This window comes from Dermacentor silvarum, chromosome 8, assembly GCF_013339745.2.
Source record: "Dermacentor silvarum isolate Dsil-2018 chromosome 8, BIME_Dsil_1.4, whole genome shotgun sequence".
Classification (NCBI taxonomy): domain Eukaryota; kingdom Metazoa; phylum Arthropoda; class Arachnida; order Ixodida; family Ixodidae; genus Dermacentor; species Dermacentor silvarum.
The window spans coordinates 42,909,172-42,926,176 of NC_051161.1; the positions used below are offsets into that span (position 1 = coordinate 42,909,172).

Genomic DNA, 17,005 nt, shown 5'->3' on the forward strand with positions numbered 1-17,005 from the left:
CTGCCACCGGTGAAGATACAGACAGGAGCGTACTATACATAGTGTGTGAGGGAGGTTCGGGGTGGAGTGTGTGTGAAGACAGCTCAGATCCTCTCACTTTAAGTGAAGACCATGGCCAAAGGCAACAAAGCATCACAACGGCGGACAACTCATGACCTCAACACCTCCACGAAAGACGGAACCACGGCACACCGCGTGTTTGCCGTTGCGCTAGCGGTACGAAAGCGTAACGCCTTTGAAATACACCACAGGCCACGCGGTCGACACCGATCAGTGTTACGAGGCAACCAGAGCGGCAAAAGGTATAAAGGAAGAACGACCGTGTAAGTATAAAGCTCTTTCCGCGGATATGTGCCGATACGTGTACGTACAGCCAACCGGTTACGCATGCCAGGGTCCGCTCAGCGGGCACCATGGGACCGGAGCGCCGCGAGAGAACGCTCTCCATCATCGTTCCAGCGACACGTGTCCCGTGAACCGCGAAGGAACCCCCCGCCTATTTTTTTTTTTTCGGGTTTTCAAAGCACGCCCCTCGACCCCACGAGCAGGCTTCGACGACGACCGGCACACACCATTGATTTTTTTTTTTTTTTTTTTTTTTTTTTTACTATCTCCAATCTCTCTCTGCCGTGTTCTTGTTGTCTTGTGTTTGCCTTTTTCAGCTTGGCACGTCTTGAAAGGCAATGCCGCATGCCTACGCCGTGGTACACTTTTTGTCACTGGTCCGATTTCTCGTTTCTGCTCGACCGAGCACGGTCACGAGGAAATTGGGGGGGCCCCGCGGTGGCGGCGCCCCACTGGTGTAGCAATGGCGCATGAATCGTCTCTCCGAGCCCCGAGTATAGCATGCCCCGCGATTCATCGTGAAACCCATCTTGAGCTTCTCATACGAGCCTCCGCCTATCAGGACTCGACCGTGATGACACCGTTTGTCTTCGCGACTCTCAGCGCGGGTTATTATTCTTCTCTCTACAAGCAGATAGCATGTGTCACTCTACGCGAGGTCCTTTCGAGGAATCCGCGACTTCCCTCTCTCCTCCGCATAACAAGACCCAACTGTGATGACACCGCTGTCTCCCAGCGCGTTCTTCGCTTCAAGAGTGGGCGCCTATATATATATATATATATATATATATATATATATATATATATATATATATATATATATACACACACACACACACACACACACACACACACACACACACACACACACACACACACACACACACACACACACACACGAAGCCTCGCTCTTGGGAGAAACCGAAGTGTCTCTCCGCGTATCGACAGCCGAACGCGGTGACACGTTTCTCATGTTTCTGCGAGCGAAAAAAGATGAGAACGACCTGCTTACGCGTCGAGCGCACCTGCGCATACGCCGGGCACTGAGAGATGATACAGAAACACACAGTAGCATGTGGCTGGATATCTCGCATACCGGCGACTCGCCACTCCTCAAAGCAAGATCTCTGCGATTTCTCTATGGGCAGACTGTCGCTCAGTAAGTAGATTGCTACTGCTAGTTGCTTTTGCTGATCCATTGGGTATATGTGCCGCGGGTCATGCCTTGACCTGCGCGTGAGATTTGCGAGACCTATGCATAGACACTGGAACAGTGACGCCTATGCGTCCGGCACTATACGAAAGCGTTTTTAACTTTCGTACGGGAGAGTGACATCGACCATATACTGCGATTAGCGTTGGTACCGCGTGGCTGTATATGTTGGATGTGTGTATGTGGAGCGTGGTGGCCTTTGCGTCGTATGTCGTTTCAGATGCCATCGCTTTCGTTTGGAAAAGCATATAATGGGCCAGCGGTAACGCAAGCCTCTTTAGTCTCCAGTAGTATCTCTATTTGTCTTTCTTTATAACACTTGACGTGGCCGGCTGACATTATTGCTTGTTCAATGAAATGACCATAGCGTGTATTAAATAGAAAATAATTTCGCACGAAAATGTCTATACATTTTTGTGAAGCGGGGAAAGAAAACGTACAGTTCAATTCAAAACGAAATACCAGCATTTGACCGCATTTCTACGGATACTTAGAAACTAGATGTATTGCCGATACTCCTGCTGTTGCTTCTACCTTCGCAACAAAGTTATTAAATGTTAGGCTGACTTTCGACATGCGCAAGTGGCGCACTTTTTATGGGGATCACTTTTTTTTTTTCATCGTCGTTCACAGGGACAGAAGACACAAGAGCCGCATTCGAGGGTTATAACTATATACAGCACATCCACGCAGATCCATTTAGTACATGCAGTTACGCTATAAGCGTATAAGGCAGCGCTCTACTAACGTCCACTCAGTGTAACGAACTAGCCAGCTATCCTGCAACCTGCTTGTCTGTACACCATAATTCAAAAAATGGGCTCGCAACTGTATCTCGTCTCCTCTATTCGTATTATACCATCGATATAGAAGGTTGGAAGCCAACACACACAGAACTATAAGGAAACAAGGCCCGGGCCTCACTTCTTTGTGGCTTCGAGGCAAAGTACCTTTTGCGGAATTCTTTGTGTCATAAAAAGACGAGGTGCAAGAACGCGACGCACAATAAAAAAGACGACCCACGCCGCCGCTCCACAGCGGTTTCTATTCTTGTCTCTGTACAAGTAATGCTAACTAGCCCAGATCGCGATCGTATGTTGTTTGCATATATACTGCTACGTACGTTGACCTACTACAACGTTAGCCAGCGTGGCCGATCGCCACGCTTGACAGCTGTAAAGCTACGGTAGTCAGCGCCGTACTAAGCTTATAGCGCAGTAAGCAATTAATCAAAGGGACGAGAAAAAAGCCAGCAAACTTGTAAGCCCACTCGGGTACGCTTCTCTGAAGACGGGAGGGGGGCACCCGATTCCCGTCTCCGTCTGAGGTATGTTCAGCGTTGGACACGCTGTCACTTCTATCCCCCTATATATCCACGACGCTCAGCACACGGCTTCATGCACCGCGACGCACAACAGACATCTGTCTTGTAAAACTGCGAACCTTCCTCGTCCCGTCGCTTGTCCTCTCGAAACTGCATCATCAGACGCGCGCGCGTCGCCTACGTGGATCAACAACAACAACGAGAGCAAAAGAAAGCCCGCCGTGTCGCCGTTTCTCGACAACCTATACTGGCGCAATGTAGTTCTCAAGAGCGCGCGCGCGCGCGCGCGACTGAGTCCTTCCAGATTCGGATTTCTTTATTACGTTCGAAGCTCGCTGGCTCTGCAAGTCCGTGGCCCCACGGAGTACAGAGAGACTCGCAGATATAGGACGGCGTGGCAAAAGGGGACTGGGTTGGAAGCTGCGCGGGGAGGGGGGCGCCAATATTGTAAACAGTCTGTCGAAGTTCTAGGTCAGCCGGGCGATCGCCGGCGGTGCCGCCGTGTTCTCCGAAGGCGTCGATACGATCGAAACGGAGCGGCAACTGCTGGGCCAGCGGAGGTTTTGCAGGAAGCGCTCCGAGCGGCTGTGTTGGGACCGGAGGAGCCAGGCCGGGTCCGTCACGAAGCTCTTCACCATCGTTAGGAACGGTGCGCGCGTGACAATTGGCCTCGGCTGAAGCCATTGCCGCTTGGCTCCCCCCTCCTCTCTCTCTCTCTCTCTCTCTCTGCACCTTCCCTGCCTCCATTTCCTCCTCTCATCCGCAGTTCTTCACGCACCGGAGGCGTTCTACTCTTTAACCCTCGCATTTCTTTCTGTCTTTGTTTTCTTGCCGCAGCGCTTTGCAGTAACTATCCTGTTCCTTCGCAGTTACTCTGTTCATTATTTTCTGTTTCTTTCCTTCTTTTATTTTTTTGACCGCTCGACTGTGGAGCACCGTAAACCAGGCGGACGTGCGTATACGCGCCGTCAAGGTATGTGTACGAGGCGCGTACGGCCGCGTCGTGTATGCTCCTTGCACCTGGGCGACCTAGAAAGATCTTTGATATAGTTGCGTTTAGAGGATGAGCGCGTGACCCCCCGGAGGCCTTTGAGTGTATACTACTTTATGATGTGCCTCCTCCGGAGTTTTCTTACAAGAGGGGGCGTGAGATAATGAAGGACGAAGAGTGAGTCGCCGACGTCATACAACGACTTTGCAGTTCTGTCAGCGCGCCGTGTGAATGGTAGAGAAGAATATGCTTTTGAAAGAAGCGGTTTGCGTGCTATGGCGCGGAGCGAAGCGAAATGTCCTCTGATGCGCCGATGTCGCGTTCGTGGAGTGCCGGTCTCTATAGCGCTTGCGTAATGAACACTTAATTGTCTCTAATTTTGGGGGATAATTATTTTACTTTTTCTTGTAGTGATGGTTTGTTGAAGCTTATCTCAAAACGACATGTGAACGCGCCTTGTGGACATGGGGGATGATTACCGCGTCCGTGACATTGGTGGAGGGTCAAGTGAAAATTATTCGTGCAGGTTTAGATCATTTTCCACCAGCGTTATCTTGCCAAATCGCGGGGAAAGGCCACTTCCTACATGTGTGCCGGCATTGCAGTCAGTCTCCCTCTGCCCTTGTGTGCAGTTCCGGCGCTACCATCGCTGTAGCATCGATGTATTTCAAGACACTCGGTTATCCGCAGACGAAAGAACTCGCACTATATTAAGGCCGAACGACAAAAAAAGGAAAGATGAGCGCATTAGACAGGGTAAGCCCTCATTTGGAGAATGCTTACTGCAAGACACTTTACTGATATTTATAATGTATCCGGTCTGTGCTGTCAGAGGCGGAAATGCGTACGCATAATAATGGTCCGTGCCAGTAAGCTAATACAATTTCGTGTTTGTAAACGCAACACTGAATTAAGAAGTTTTTGCGGTAACAGTCGATCACATCAATGCAGGCTTTACCTCAAAGCTGCAGTTAATGAGGTGAAGCTCTTTTATTCGTTTCGGGTGACTGCTGTGACCCCGGAAATTGTTGTCCGACAGTATGTCATCAGTTCGTAATTTTTAAAGCGAATAGGTTTCTTCGCTTCTTTCACCCGTTTTCGTGGTTGGGCCCGGTGGTCCGACTCAGCAAGGAAAACGATCCTTCGTTCGTTCGCTCGCCCGCGCGCTCGTTCGGGCCATTCGGCTTACATTGATAATCATCAATGGTTTCCGCACATTTTTTTTTTTTTGCGTGGAATTCTCAAGAGGAGAACGCACCGCACATGCTGTATAGTGGTCACCGCTGTTTGCGCACACCGTGACGCCGCTTTCCTTATTGTTCAACATCGCCTGACGCGTAAACTGATAGCTTCCGTGCTGTTCCTCGTGCAGTGCTGGAAAAACACACCCCCCTACCAGCCACACCTACATACCAATCCCTTAGCTACCGCGTCAGCTCCCGCTGCTCTATCGCATCCTATATAGGCTGTTCTCACCAAGCGGCTGCAGATACACACAGGGATCGCTCGCCGCCTGCGGCTTTTAACCCCCACGAGCGAACGCGACCCCAATTTCCCGCCGCGAATAGCGAGCCGAGGAAGGAAGGAAGGAAGTAACTTCCGGTGACTTCCGGCTGGACCAAGCCTCCCAGCGTCCGCGAGGCGTCCGAGGGCGCGTCCCGTTGTTACAGAGGCGCGCGTCTACCTGGGAGCGGGCGCAATCAGCGAAAGCACTTTCGGACGCGAGCGCGCGCTCCCACGCTCGTCGTTCATCCAACGCGTCGTCGCGGCGGGGTGTTTGAAATTCAAATTGCCCGAGGAAACCGGTACGCGAGCGATGGAGTGAGTCCGTGATGAGACTGTGTACGGCGCGCGGCTGAGAAAGAGGCAGAGCGGGAAAACAGCCGTGTAAGCGAGCGAGTTGGTTTCGTTCCTGAGAGAGGGAGAAAGTGTATCGCACGAACACACGCTGTCGGCGATGATGTCACGGTGTTGAGATTACAGAGATAAAGAAAAGAAAGAAGAACGTTCGGGGGGAAGTGCGAAGAAAAGTCAAACGCAAGCTATGGCTGTGGAGCCTGCTGTTATGTCCACACCTGGGTGCGGAGTAGTAGGTCGTTAGTTGATCGGGGTTTTTAATCTAAGCAGAACGGTGCGGCTAGCTGCTGCGACGTTGCCTTGGCCTGAGTGGGAAGATTGACAAGGCCCGGCGGGGTGCCGAAGTATCTCGCGAATTGGGAAGACGGCTCCCATGTGACGCCTGCCGCGACGTTCGCGTCTCGTCTTAATCGGATCTGCTATGAATGACATCTTCCCTAGACATCGTCGTTTTATAGCTGTTGCTTTTCATTCGTTCCTCTTCTATATACTGACGTCCCGTGGTGCCCCATAAGTGGGAGTATCCTCTTTTGCTTATGACGTTGTTTTTTTTTTGTTGTTGTTGTTGTTTTAATTTTTCAACTGTCTCTGTTGATGTGGGCAGATTCTTGAGCGGTGACGGTTTCACTAAGATGAGCGTAGGCACTGTTGGCGGAGGCAAGGCCCGCTGATGTATGCGGTGATCGTATGGGCACGGCGATCGCCTGGCGAGTTTAATCTCAGGATCTGACAGTGACGACATCGACACGCGTGGGTAGTAAAAAAATAAAGAGTTACGATGTAAGCGGCGATGAGGTCATCTCATCCGGCATATGAAAAGTGCACGAACCTCTTGTGATACACGGGCTCACTCCTAACCTGGACTGTCTTAACCCGTGTTTCAATTTTCATCTCTTTAGCGTAGAAATCCGGAAGCTCTTACTCTTTTTTGTCATAAACGCAGTGCTGCCGTTGACGTTCATTTGATTGAAATGAGGCTGGGGAGGGTAGGTTGATTTCACGGTCGAGATGATGAGCTACCTACGATGTGCACAAACGTGCGTTTGAGAAGCCTCTAATTGCGAACCATAAATAGTCGCAGTTTTCGCAGAGCTTCAAACTGAGAGACATTTGCATTCCTTTCAACCTAACGTTTAGTTTCTATTCAAGAATTACTTTTATTCCCTAAGTGTCCCACCAACTTTCTCTCATATCCGGAACGGTCCAGCTGCCGCACATCCAGAATGCACTATAGGTGCGTAGCTCCTGTGGTGAAATCATATTGCTGTCCTATACATTTATTAAGTTATCTTAGAGTTTATCTAGAACGCTTTCTCTCTTTTGTCACACCGTCTCTCAGTAACCACGCTGATAGATTCCGTGACAGAGTCATCAGATCGTTCTTCCTGCATTGTTTTTCTACCTTTTCTTACGGTGAACGCCATTCTGGACTTCGCGAAGAAATCACGCTACGATTCCACAGAGAGAGAGAGAGAAAAAAAAAAGATCACCCGACGCGACAATTTCCTCGGTAGGAAGTGCCGAGAATAACTTGGTAACCAGGCTAACGACAGGCGTTCACTCACTCGGCGTCTATATCATACGCCAGCCCCAGTAGTATCTCCGCCTGCTCGGCGGGGAAGACTGCCCATCAGAGCCGGTCAACGCATCGAGCTTCATGGAACCTCGGCGTGACAGCCGAATCGATCAAACGTCGCTGCCAGCGTCTAAACCACCATTCCTGTCTGGGAACGCCGGCAGAGGCCTTTCGCCACATCGGTGTTGGATGTATCGGGCGAGGATGGCACGGAGGTGCAGTACGCAACCTATGCGAGGACGACCCGAACTTGACAGCGCAGGCGCATTCCTGCCGCTGCCGCCGGCGACTCGCTGTGGCCTGCGCCGAACCTTGCCTCTCCTTCGGCGACCTCTGTGAAACGAGGGGGTAATCCTGTTCGTCAGAGATTCTCGTTATTGTGAAGCCCCCTCGGTTAATAGAAACCTGCCTGGCGAAGAGGTCGTGGCGATGACTGAAGCTGTGCTTTTTTTTTTTTTTCTCTTCTTTTTTCGAAGCTCGAGAAGGAAGAATGAAGTCTTCATGCACCTTGCTACAATAACGAGTGCATCGTTAGTAGACGATTGCATTCGATAGTACATGACTCAAAACAAAGTGTCCGCGATTGAATTCGTTACTCGATTGGATTTGAATCGTATTGGAAATGATGGTTTCACCGGTTCTCCCATGATAAGCGAAAAAAAAAATCACAATGTGCTGCAATGAAGCAGTCATCGTGTACTTGTTGCGACAACCCGGATAAAGTATGTGCACTTGGGGCAAATTTGAGAGCTCGCTACTAGAAACGAGCTGCTAAAAAAATAGAAAAAAAAAGATGACGTCAAAATAAATTACGCAATTACAACACGAAATCTGGCTTGTACAATAACAAATCATGACTGTACTGCAACAAAATCTGTGTGAATGCGTGGCTTCGTACAAGACATAATGCCCCTGTGGCATTACAGAACAAAATACCCTCGATAAAAGGTCACACTTGACCGTTTTACTAGATTCCTTCCTGATCAACTATCCACTACAACTATCGAGCAACGTGTCCGGTGCTCCAGAACTATGCAGATTTCTAAACTTTTACTTTTCTTAGTAGTAAAAGAAAGAACATACATGCTGGAATCTATGCGAAGCGAAGCTTTCGTGAAGTCGTTATTTAGATTAAATGCAATGCGTACAACGGTCTTTGTCATCCTATGCAACGTATAAACTCACGCAATGTTTGTTTGTGCACCGAACAGGTCACAAATTCAATGTCAGGTAATGTTTATTTTTTTATCTACGATACGTTATTCACAAGCTATGCCGTAGTGCTGACAGCATTTCACGTGGATGCGCACTGCAAGACGACGTCGACGGAGTGACGTCACGAGGGCGAAGGGGACATTTGATATTTGTCGAGGGAATACCGGTGAGGAGACTCGACCTGCCTGAAAAGAGCTACTTGGCGTATTATGCGGGAACGAAGTATGCTTGCAGTTGTGGCCACACGGTTAGAGAATCGAGCTCTTGAGCAGGAAGACGGACGCTTCGCTCCCACCTCATTTTATTTGTGTAGGCTGTTCGGGAAGACAGCAGCAGCAACAGCAGCCAGGGTCAACAATGCCCGGTAGGACTCGATTGGAAGAACTTCGCTTTTAAAATGTGAGGTTGTATACGTCTTTAGAAAGTTAAAGAAATAGCGGACGCAAGCGGTTTAGTTAGAAGCAGCGCCAGTAATACTCTCATGCGGCAGAGCCCTACCCTGGGAAGGTAACGAACGCCGACTTTTGGGTCTACTATTTCTAAATCTCTCCCTACTGACCCCAGTGCCTGTGCACATCATTTAAATAAATACAGGCCTACGAATTGTGCCACTTCGCGTGCAACGACGTATAGAAGCTGTCGCGGTTATACGCTCGATACTATAGAGTAGTACCGCCGCGTCGCTATGTGAGCGTGCTCTTGCGTGCTCCCGTCTCCTTATACGGGCCGAGGAACCCGCATATAAAAGGGATCTCACATTAGCTAGACACCGGTCGAGAAAAGAAACGGGGCTTTCGCGGCGTCATTGCGGCGGCAGCGTCGGTGGCCTACATCCCCCTTTCACGCCAACCCCTTCCTCACTCCTACGTCCGAAGCCTCTCCCGCGCAGAGACGCGTTCCTTCCGATGACGAGATCTCGCCATTCCTGCCGCGGGACCTTCCTGTTTCGCTCGCTTTTCGCAGCCCACGGCGCATGTGCATTTCCTTGTTTCTTCTTCTTGCTCTTGAGTTCTTAGGACTGCTTGACCGTACCTCGCTGACTGAAGAAACAAATGCAAAAACAAATTTCTATCACGCTCACTGGCAAAGGATCGGCTGAAGTAGACCCAATGCGGGAAACGTGAGTTACCGGACGTTAAAACGAGAAACTGCTGCGGATACACGAACGGGGGACGTGCGAGCGTTGCAAGCTGGGCGCATTGTAAGCATCCTTTATTGTTTGTCGAGGAGGAAGTCTTGTTCTTCGTGGAGACACAATGTGATCAAAGCTCCGGGAATGTGTTTGCGAACGCAGTATCCACAGCTTCGAAAACGCTGACGTGTGCGGGCTGTTTGAGGCGCGGACGAGTTTCCACACGTGAGGGGAGTCTTCGCAGCGCTGAAGCGCTTATGGCAGACGTGCGGAAGTTTGACGTTTCAGGGACCAAGTGCACCGAAGACGAAGGCATGCTCCCACGAAAACGTAACGAGCATGACATCGAGAGAAGAACTGCTGCGAAATATTAACGCGTATCTCCTATAATCAGGAGGCGCCGAATATATTTTGGTTATTTTGGTATTACACCAGAGCTCCGTGTAAAAGAATGTGTTTTTGCAATGTTTATTGCCCTTCCGGCAGTAACAATATATATATATATATATATATATATATATATATAAGCTAATTTACAAAGTGCCTTTCTGTGAAACACATCAACTGGGTTTAATTTACCATAATTGCAGTGATTTCACGCTAGTTCAGTAATATATCATCTAAATCTACACTGCTCTCTTTAAAGGCACTGATCTCCCCAATAAACAGAAAAATGTCCGCTGGCATCCTCTTTCCCTGTCCTTTTACGCCCCCCTAACTTGTCCGCTGCTGACCCTGGTACAGGTGTCACCAGACTGCGCTAAACAGTTACTGAGGTCAGTAGCAATCTTTCTTCCTTTTCCTTTATTTATCTAATTACTTAAATAAACCAATCACTACTACTACTACTACTACTACTACTACTACTACTACTACTACTACTAACAACATTCAGTTCGGATTCCGTAAGTGACGACTCAGCACTAAATCATTGTCCTGTGTATTTTATGAGAGACTAATCGAGCCCACAATCCCAATTCCCCCCCCCCCCCCCAAAAAAAAAAAAATCGACGTCTTGACCACTGCACGAGAGAATTTGGTGAAGCGGAACGCGGCAGTTCATTGCGACTACTGTATAAGTACAACTCAATTAAATATCAGCAAAATGCCAATTTCAATCCAGACTATATAGTGGCGGATTGTGTCCCATAGATATCAAGCACTGCGAATGTGGAACGTAAATGGCAGAACTGCACGCGGACCACCCACGCGTTCATGCCTAATAATAGTCGTGAGCAAGTATCTACTCAGCTTTTTCTGCGGCATTTACTGCGACCGCCAGAACTGTATACGCTGACGTAGTATCTTCGAAACGACCGGCTATAGCGCGTCGGGCCCTGCGTGATGAATCCGCGCGGAAGGGCTAAGCAAGACCAACGTAAGATCCAAAGTTGTTCCGCGAGGAAAAAGAAAGAAGCGGCGAAGCGGGGCGTGAGGTCATCGGGCGTGTATGCTCTGTTGCGGGTACCGCATTTAGGACGGCGGCCTTGAACGGCGACCACAGGGCGCACCAGCGCATCGTGATCACCACGCTGTCTGCAACATCCTTGCGGTATGGTCGTAATAAGAACACGGAAAACCTGAAAACCGGATCGATGCTCTCCGGCCTTTTATGGGAGACCGCTATCTTTCTTTTTTTTTTCTTCGTTCACTCAGCATGCAGCTTTCAGATGGCTGTGTGTTGCTCATGTGTTAGATAATTCGGCGTTCGCACGCGGACGCTAAATGTGGGACGAGGTTGTGGGCTACTGCTCTTGAACGCAAAAAGGTACTACGTAATGCAAATGATCGTACAGGCAACATGAACGCTATGCAGAACTAGGCTGCGTTCTACTGCTGTTGAAGTTGCCAGTTTCTGCTCTTCAATCGCTGGCAGTACGCAGAAGTTAATTTTCATGAAAAAAATGAATTTAAGGCAGCTTATTACTATATCAACCTGCAGACTTTCATTAGACTGCTTTGGCTCTTACGGATCTGTCGTTATGGAAAAAATGAAGTGCGCAGTTTATCTATACACAAAACATGCCCACAAGGCGGCTTCGTTTGGTCTGAGTGTGGTCCACAGACTTCAGTGGCACGTTTGCAGAAAAGCTTTGAACATTAGTCGATTATTACTAATTAGTCGCTTAACCCACACAATCACATTGTTGTTTCTGTCGTGTTACATACTTCTTGTATAATATTCATTTTCTGACAAAAGGTCCCCTTTCAGCTACGTGCTTTTATACCTCCTTCTGTATATTCATGTACGTAATGTAGGGTTTTTACGAATCAATTAAGTTGAAACTATGCCATTGTAAAGATCGTTAAATAACGAATTTAGGCAGCCTGTCTGTCTGTAGACTCCAAGTAGACTGTTCTGCCTTTTTATAAACTTGCCCGTATGGTTATATAAAATATGGCCATTGCCTATTATACAGGAGTCATTCACAAGTCTGTTTCTATGGGTATCACTGTAGTCCACAGACTTTAAACGGCATGTTTTCAGGAAGTCCGTAGACACTAGTCGATGAAAAGTGTGATTGTTTAACTCCGCAGGATGTCTCTGCACATTCTACACTCTTTATTGAAAATTATATGCATACTTGCTGTAGGCTGTGTAAACGAATGTCTGAGAAGACATTCGCATATCTTACAGAGTAGATATGCAATGAAGAAGAACCAACACAGCAGTATTCTCAAAAGAAGGTGGAATCAAAGCACAGGTGTCACCTAAGCTGTCATTCCAATGCAGTCATATGTACATGCATTGATCGTTAGCTGTTCTCATACCACATAATAAGGATGTGATCAATAATTTCATGCTTTTAGCCTCTGAGCACATTGTACAACCCTTGTCACAACAATACAGAGCCAACAGGTAATGATGCCAAGGAAATTATTTATTGTTTTACCTGAAATATAAAAATCGGGTAAAGGAGAATGAAAATTGATTAAGAAAACTTTCATTTCGCTCTAATCTTTCTTTCACCTCATCGTTTTTTTACCTTATCATTTTTTTTTCATTATTTCTTAAAACCACAAGTAATTTCCTCTTTGCTTCCCTTGGCTTCCTGTTGTTGTGACTAACTAAAAATCAGGCCCCTCGGTGCCCCCCATATCTTGTCAAAGGTAACGGTGCCGCTGTATACATAACCACAGCTCACTCGGGGAAGACTAGTTGTACTATGGTTGCATGTACACTGCTAGAAATCTCTTTAGAAGGGGACGAACTCGCCTCTCCAATCTCCAGAACCCTCTAGCAACAGGGGTTAGACGTACATGACATCACGCAGCCAGGACTCAGCAGTAGCAGTGGTGAGCGGATTCGTTCCATTTGTAAACTGTCTAAGTACATGTGTTGTAGTCGAGGACATGACTGCTTGTATTGATCATCCTGGTGCTCTGTTGTAAACGCGCTAATCGCCATAACCGTTAAACGCGTGGTAACTGGAACCGCGGATTGTAAGTTGATGCAGCAGTACACATTTCAGTAGAAAGATAAGGGAGAAATCATTGAGAATAATTTTCTGCGCCACACACATCGCAAGATGAGCGTACTGGCCAGGCTCTGCGCTGACGCGCAGAACGTGGTCATTGGACTTGCTACCACCGAATAACCTGCTAGCGCAAGAGCGCACACATCTGTTAGATCTTTAGATGACACCGAAGACAGTAACTTGCCAGGTAAAAGAGAAGCTGTAAATGCTGGCAAAAATAGGAAACGTCAGCTAGATATGCTTCTTCGATGTGACGTGCTCTTCTACGTTGGCAAAGTATATGGGAGATGTGCATACGATATGTGACGTTGGGCGTATATGGGCTACGTCGGCTTCAGCAACCAAACGCAAGGTTTTTGAGGACTGAAACTAATAGACTGACAAGATTAGTCTTGATCAGAACAAACCTACTTGTTCTGAAAGTTCGACGTAGGTATGCACAAAAAGTATCGGCTTGTTCAAGGAGAAATATAACCCGTATGCTAGTTTAGTTTCGCATACTTATCACGCGATGACCAGGGGGGCGCCGTGCGCGCTGTACTTACCGCAGAAGACCTGCATCCAGCCACAGATGTGGAACACAGTGGACGAGTGGAACACGAAGAAGAGCAGCATGCAGCAGATGCACAACAACACCATGACAACCGATAATCCGACGAACACCGTGGCCGCGCGGAAAGCCGCCGACGGGATCGAGCTGAAGTCGTCCAGTCGGCCCTGGCACGTTACGTCTTGGCCGTCCTGGATCAGGTGGCAGTACTGCCACAGGCCGAAGTGGCCCGTGCCGCGCGACTCCTTGGTGTCGCCGAGCCAGTGCGGCTGGATGAACACCACCACGTTGATGATGGCGAAGCAGATGGTGAACACGGCCCACAGCACGCCGATGGCCTTCGAGTTGCGCATGTAGTTGGCCTGGTAGAGGTTCAGTTCGCTCGCGTACTCGTACTTGGGCTCCATGATCGCGCCCGCTTCGATCGCTTTAGGCTTAAGCGCCGCCGTCTTGACTGCTTCTGCTCACCGCACACGAACCGTCCCTCACGTTGCCGCTCGCCGGGTGGGCACACCGCACAATCGTGGGACGGCGGCGTCGTCTTCTTCCTTCCTCACCGCCGCTGCTGCCTCATCGCACACAATCCCAAACGACGGCGGAATGCTTGCCCGCAACGGCGGCCAAGGTCTTGCGCACAAGTCGAAGCTCGGTCGCTCGCGCACGGCGCAGTTGAACCTTCGTCGCCGCCGAAGAACGCGACGGCTGCGATGGCACGCTGGCGCGGAACGGGCGAAGGACAGCGACAGCTGGAGGGGAACCGAGACGCACCACCACACCGCCGTGAACTCACACTCGGGATTAAACGCCACCGTCGCCGCCACTACGCTGCGAGCGGCACAAAGGAGGAAGAGAGGGCGCGTGCCGACACCAGCGAGGAGGTGGCTTCCCCCTCAATATGGCGGCTTTGCTTGCTGGCTGGCCAGGTAGCCTCCCCCATGCCAGGAGGACTGGTTTGGCCAGTTACCCTTCGCTTCGTCCACGGCTGCGCCGCTGCTGCCGTTGCTCACGCTTTTGTCGGGCCTTGCCGGACCAAGGAGGTTGCAGTAGAAAAGGGCCTCCCTTTCCCTCAGTACGCGAAGCCGCTCGGCACTACGCAGCACGTATTCGGCGCCGCCGTCGCTAGAAGCAGCTTGGGATTCCACGGCCGGCCAGGAACGCCGATGGAGGGGGTTACCTCTTGCCGCTGAGCGGTGGCTGCCTTTGATGCGACCGGTATGCCGAACGTCCGTCCGCGCCGATGCGGTCAGTTCTGGCCGCTGACGCAAGAGGCTATATCCGTCCTGCGTTGCGGCCGGCCCCGCTACCGTGTAAGCGGCTTTCGGTACCGGCGGAAGGAAACGCGGAAAGAAAATGTTGCTTCGGAGAATGCCCCACGCGAATTACACGCGAGGCCCTTGACCCTTCCGTGCAGCATCGAACAGTTGGGTCGGCGGCGAATCCCGGAAGCTGAAGAGTTGATGAGACGTGGCAAATCTTGTGGTGGAAGATGTGCAGCGTGCGCCATACAGCCTATGCGTGTGGTAAATATGCAGACAGCACATTAGCACGGAAATGGTTGTTGACGCTTGTAAAGAGGTTTTAATCGTTTCCTGTCGGAAATGGAAGCGTGTTAATGGCGCACATACTGATGTCGCCTCTTGCGTGGGTACAGCTGTTTTGCCAGGAATCGACAACTTCACTGTCTACAGGCTGACTTCGGAAGCAATAAAGTATCGAGAAAGCCTACTGGCTGCATGGTGCAAGGGTTCTGTACTAATTACAGTAAATTATCAAATATAGTAACTGTTATATACCGGGTGCAAGAACTACTTATGGCATGTGCATACCGCGTGAGTTCACTCCCCACGTAAGACTGATCATCTGAGTGGATCTACTAGTAAGTTCCTTGTAGGCCGGGCAAATCTCGCAGGTAATGACGGCAAAATGCGACGTTGGGTCAGTCGGTGCATAGCTGTGGATGTTTGTGGCGCAAAGCTTAAGTAAGGAAAGTCCGTCCGTTTCTTTTTTCCTTTCTTAACCTTCACGCATCGACAGTAATGACGGAATTGGGTCGGCATAGGCGTGTGTGTTGGGTCATCTCCTTATACAATGCTGAATCTCTCCATCCACGAGAGATGATGAGAAAAATGAGTTCATTTGTACGAAGCCACGCCGGCGACAAAGCTGAGCTGCCGCGAAGCCGCACAATACAGTACTATAGGCTCGGAACGAGGAGCTCGCGAATGTGTACGTTCACCTGAAAAGCGCTTAAACACTCGCTTGAACACTGAACCTGCTTGAATCACTTTGAACATCATCAATGAGCCCTCGAACAACCTGGCCACAACGCGGCTTACAAGAAGGCCACCGAGCATATGTCGAAAGTACGTCGCGTGGTGTTGCCAAAACTACTGGTCCTTGCCTAGCATCTCGGCTTACTGGCTGAGATGAATATGTTACTGGTTCTTGCAGAGTTGCGAAGCACACGACGCGCGTCAGCGGAAAAGGACACTCTGGCAAGCGAAGAAAGTTTGTGGGCGATGATGACAACGAGAACACAAGTAACGGTCCTGCCGTATGCTCAAAGAAAAACGGTGACGGTGTTTCAAGAAGCAGAGCGGGGCATTTAATGCGCACTTCTTTAACTGCTTTCTCCAGCAGCAACGTACAGCATGTAATAGTAACACCACCGTCACTTTAGACGCAAATTAAGTATAAAACCAGTATATAAAACGTCTCCAGCACATTTGCTGTACAGCGCGATGCACTTATAATTTTAGTGCCGAAGACGACGTCGGCTTGGCTATTGCAGGCGTGAGCATGAATATGAATGAAAGGAAATTATTGTTTCCCGCAGCAGCGTTGGTTGGCTGGCGGCGGCTCCTCCTTTTGGCCACTCCGTCTCGAAGCGGCGCTGTCAAGGCTGTCGAGGTCATGCGCGTGTGCGCGTCTGGTGTAAGCTGAGAAAACGTTCCCTTCCAAGCCGGTAAGGTCACGCGTGCCATTTGTTCTCGCCTCCACGGCCGTTTCTTCTTTCGGCACGGCCGCCGGGAACAAAAGACCGCTGCTTCACACTCAATGACCGTCTGGCGTCGTTATATTTAAACTATAAGCGGCGACTCCAAGCAACGTACTGAGGTAGCTGTCGGATCCTCAGCTATCGCTTGGTGTCGCTCGTAGGCAGCAGATTTCAGATGCAGATACCCTAGTCTGCATTGTCCACGACTTACAGGCACATTGTGAAAGGCTACCCTTTAAATGCAGATGCGAATCCTGCGCTCCCGTTGACATGTGTGCGGGTGTACAAGGAGAAGGGAGAAAGTTAAGGGTAAATGAACTCGGCC

At 49.6% G+C, this 17,005-nt stretch overlaps 1 protein-coding gene across 1 annotated transcript in view; it reads right to left on the reverse strand.

The window, feature by feature from the left end:
- Positions 1-15,007, reverse strand: part of LOC119461093 (LHFPL tetraspan subfamily member 3 protein) — a 129,966-nt gene extending 114,959 nt beyond the window's left edge. The window contains exon 1 of the mRNA XM_037722276.2: positions 13,678-15,007. Within this exon, the coding sequence (XP_037578204.1) occupies positions 13,678-14,089 (412 nt within the window). The 5' untranslated portion in view covers positions 14,090-15,007. The remainder of the gene's footprint in view (positions 1-13,677) is intronic.
- Between the last annotated feature and the right edge of the window lie 1,998 nt (positions 15,008-17,005).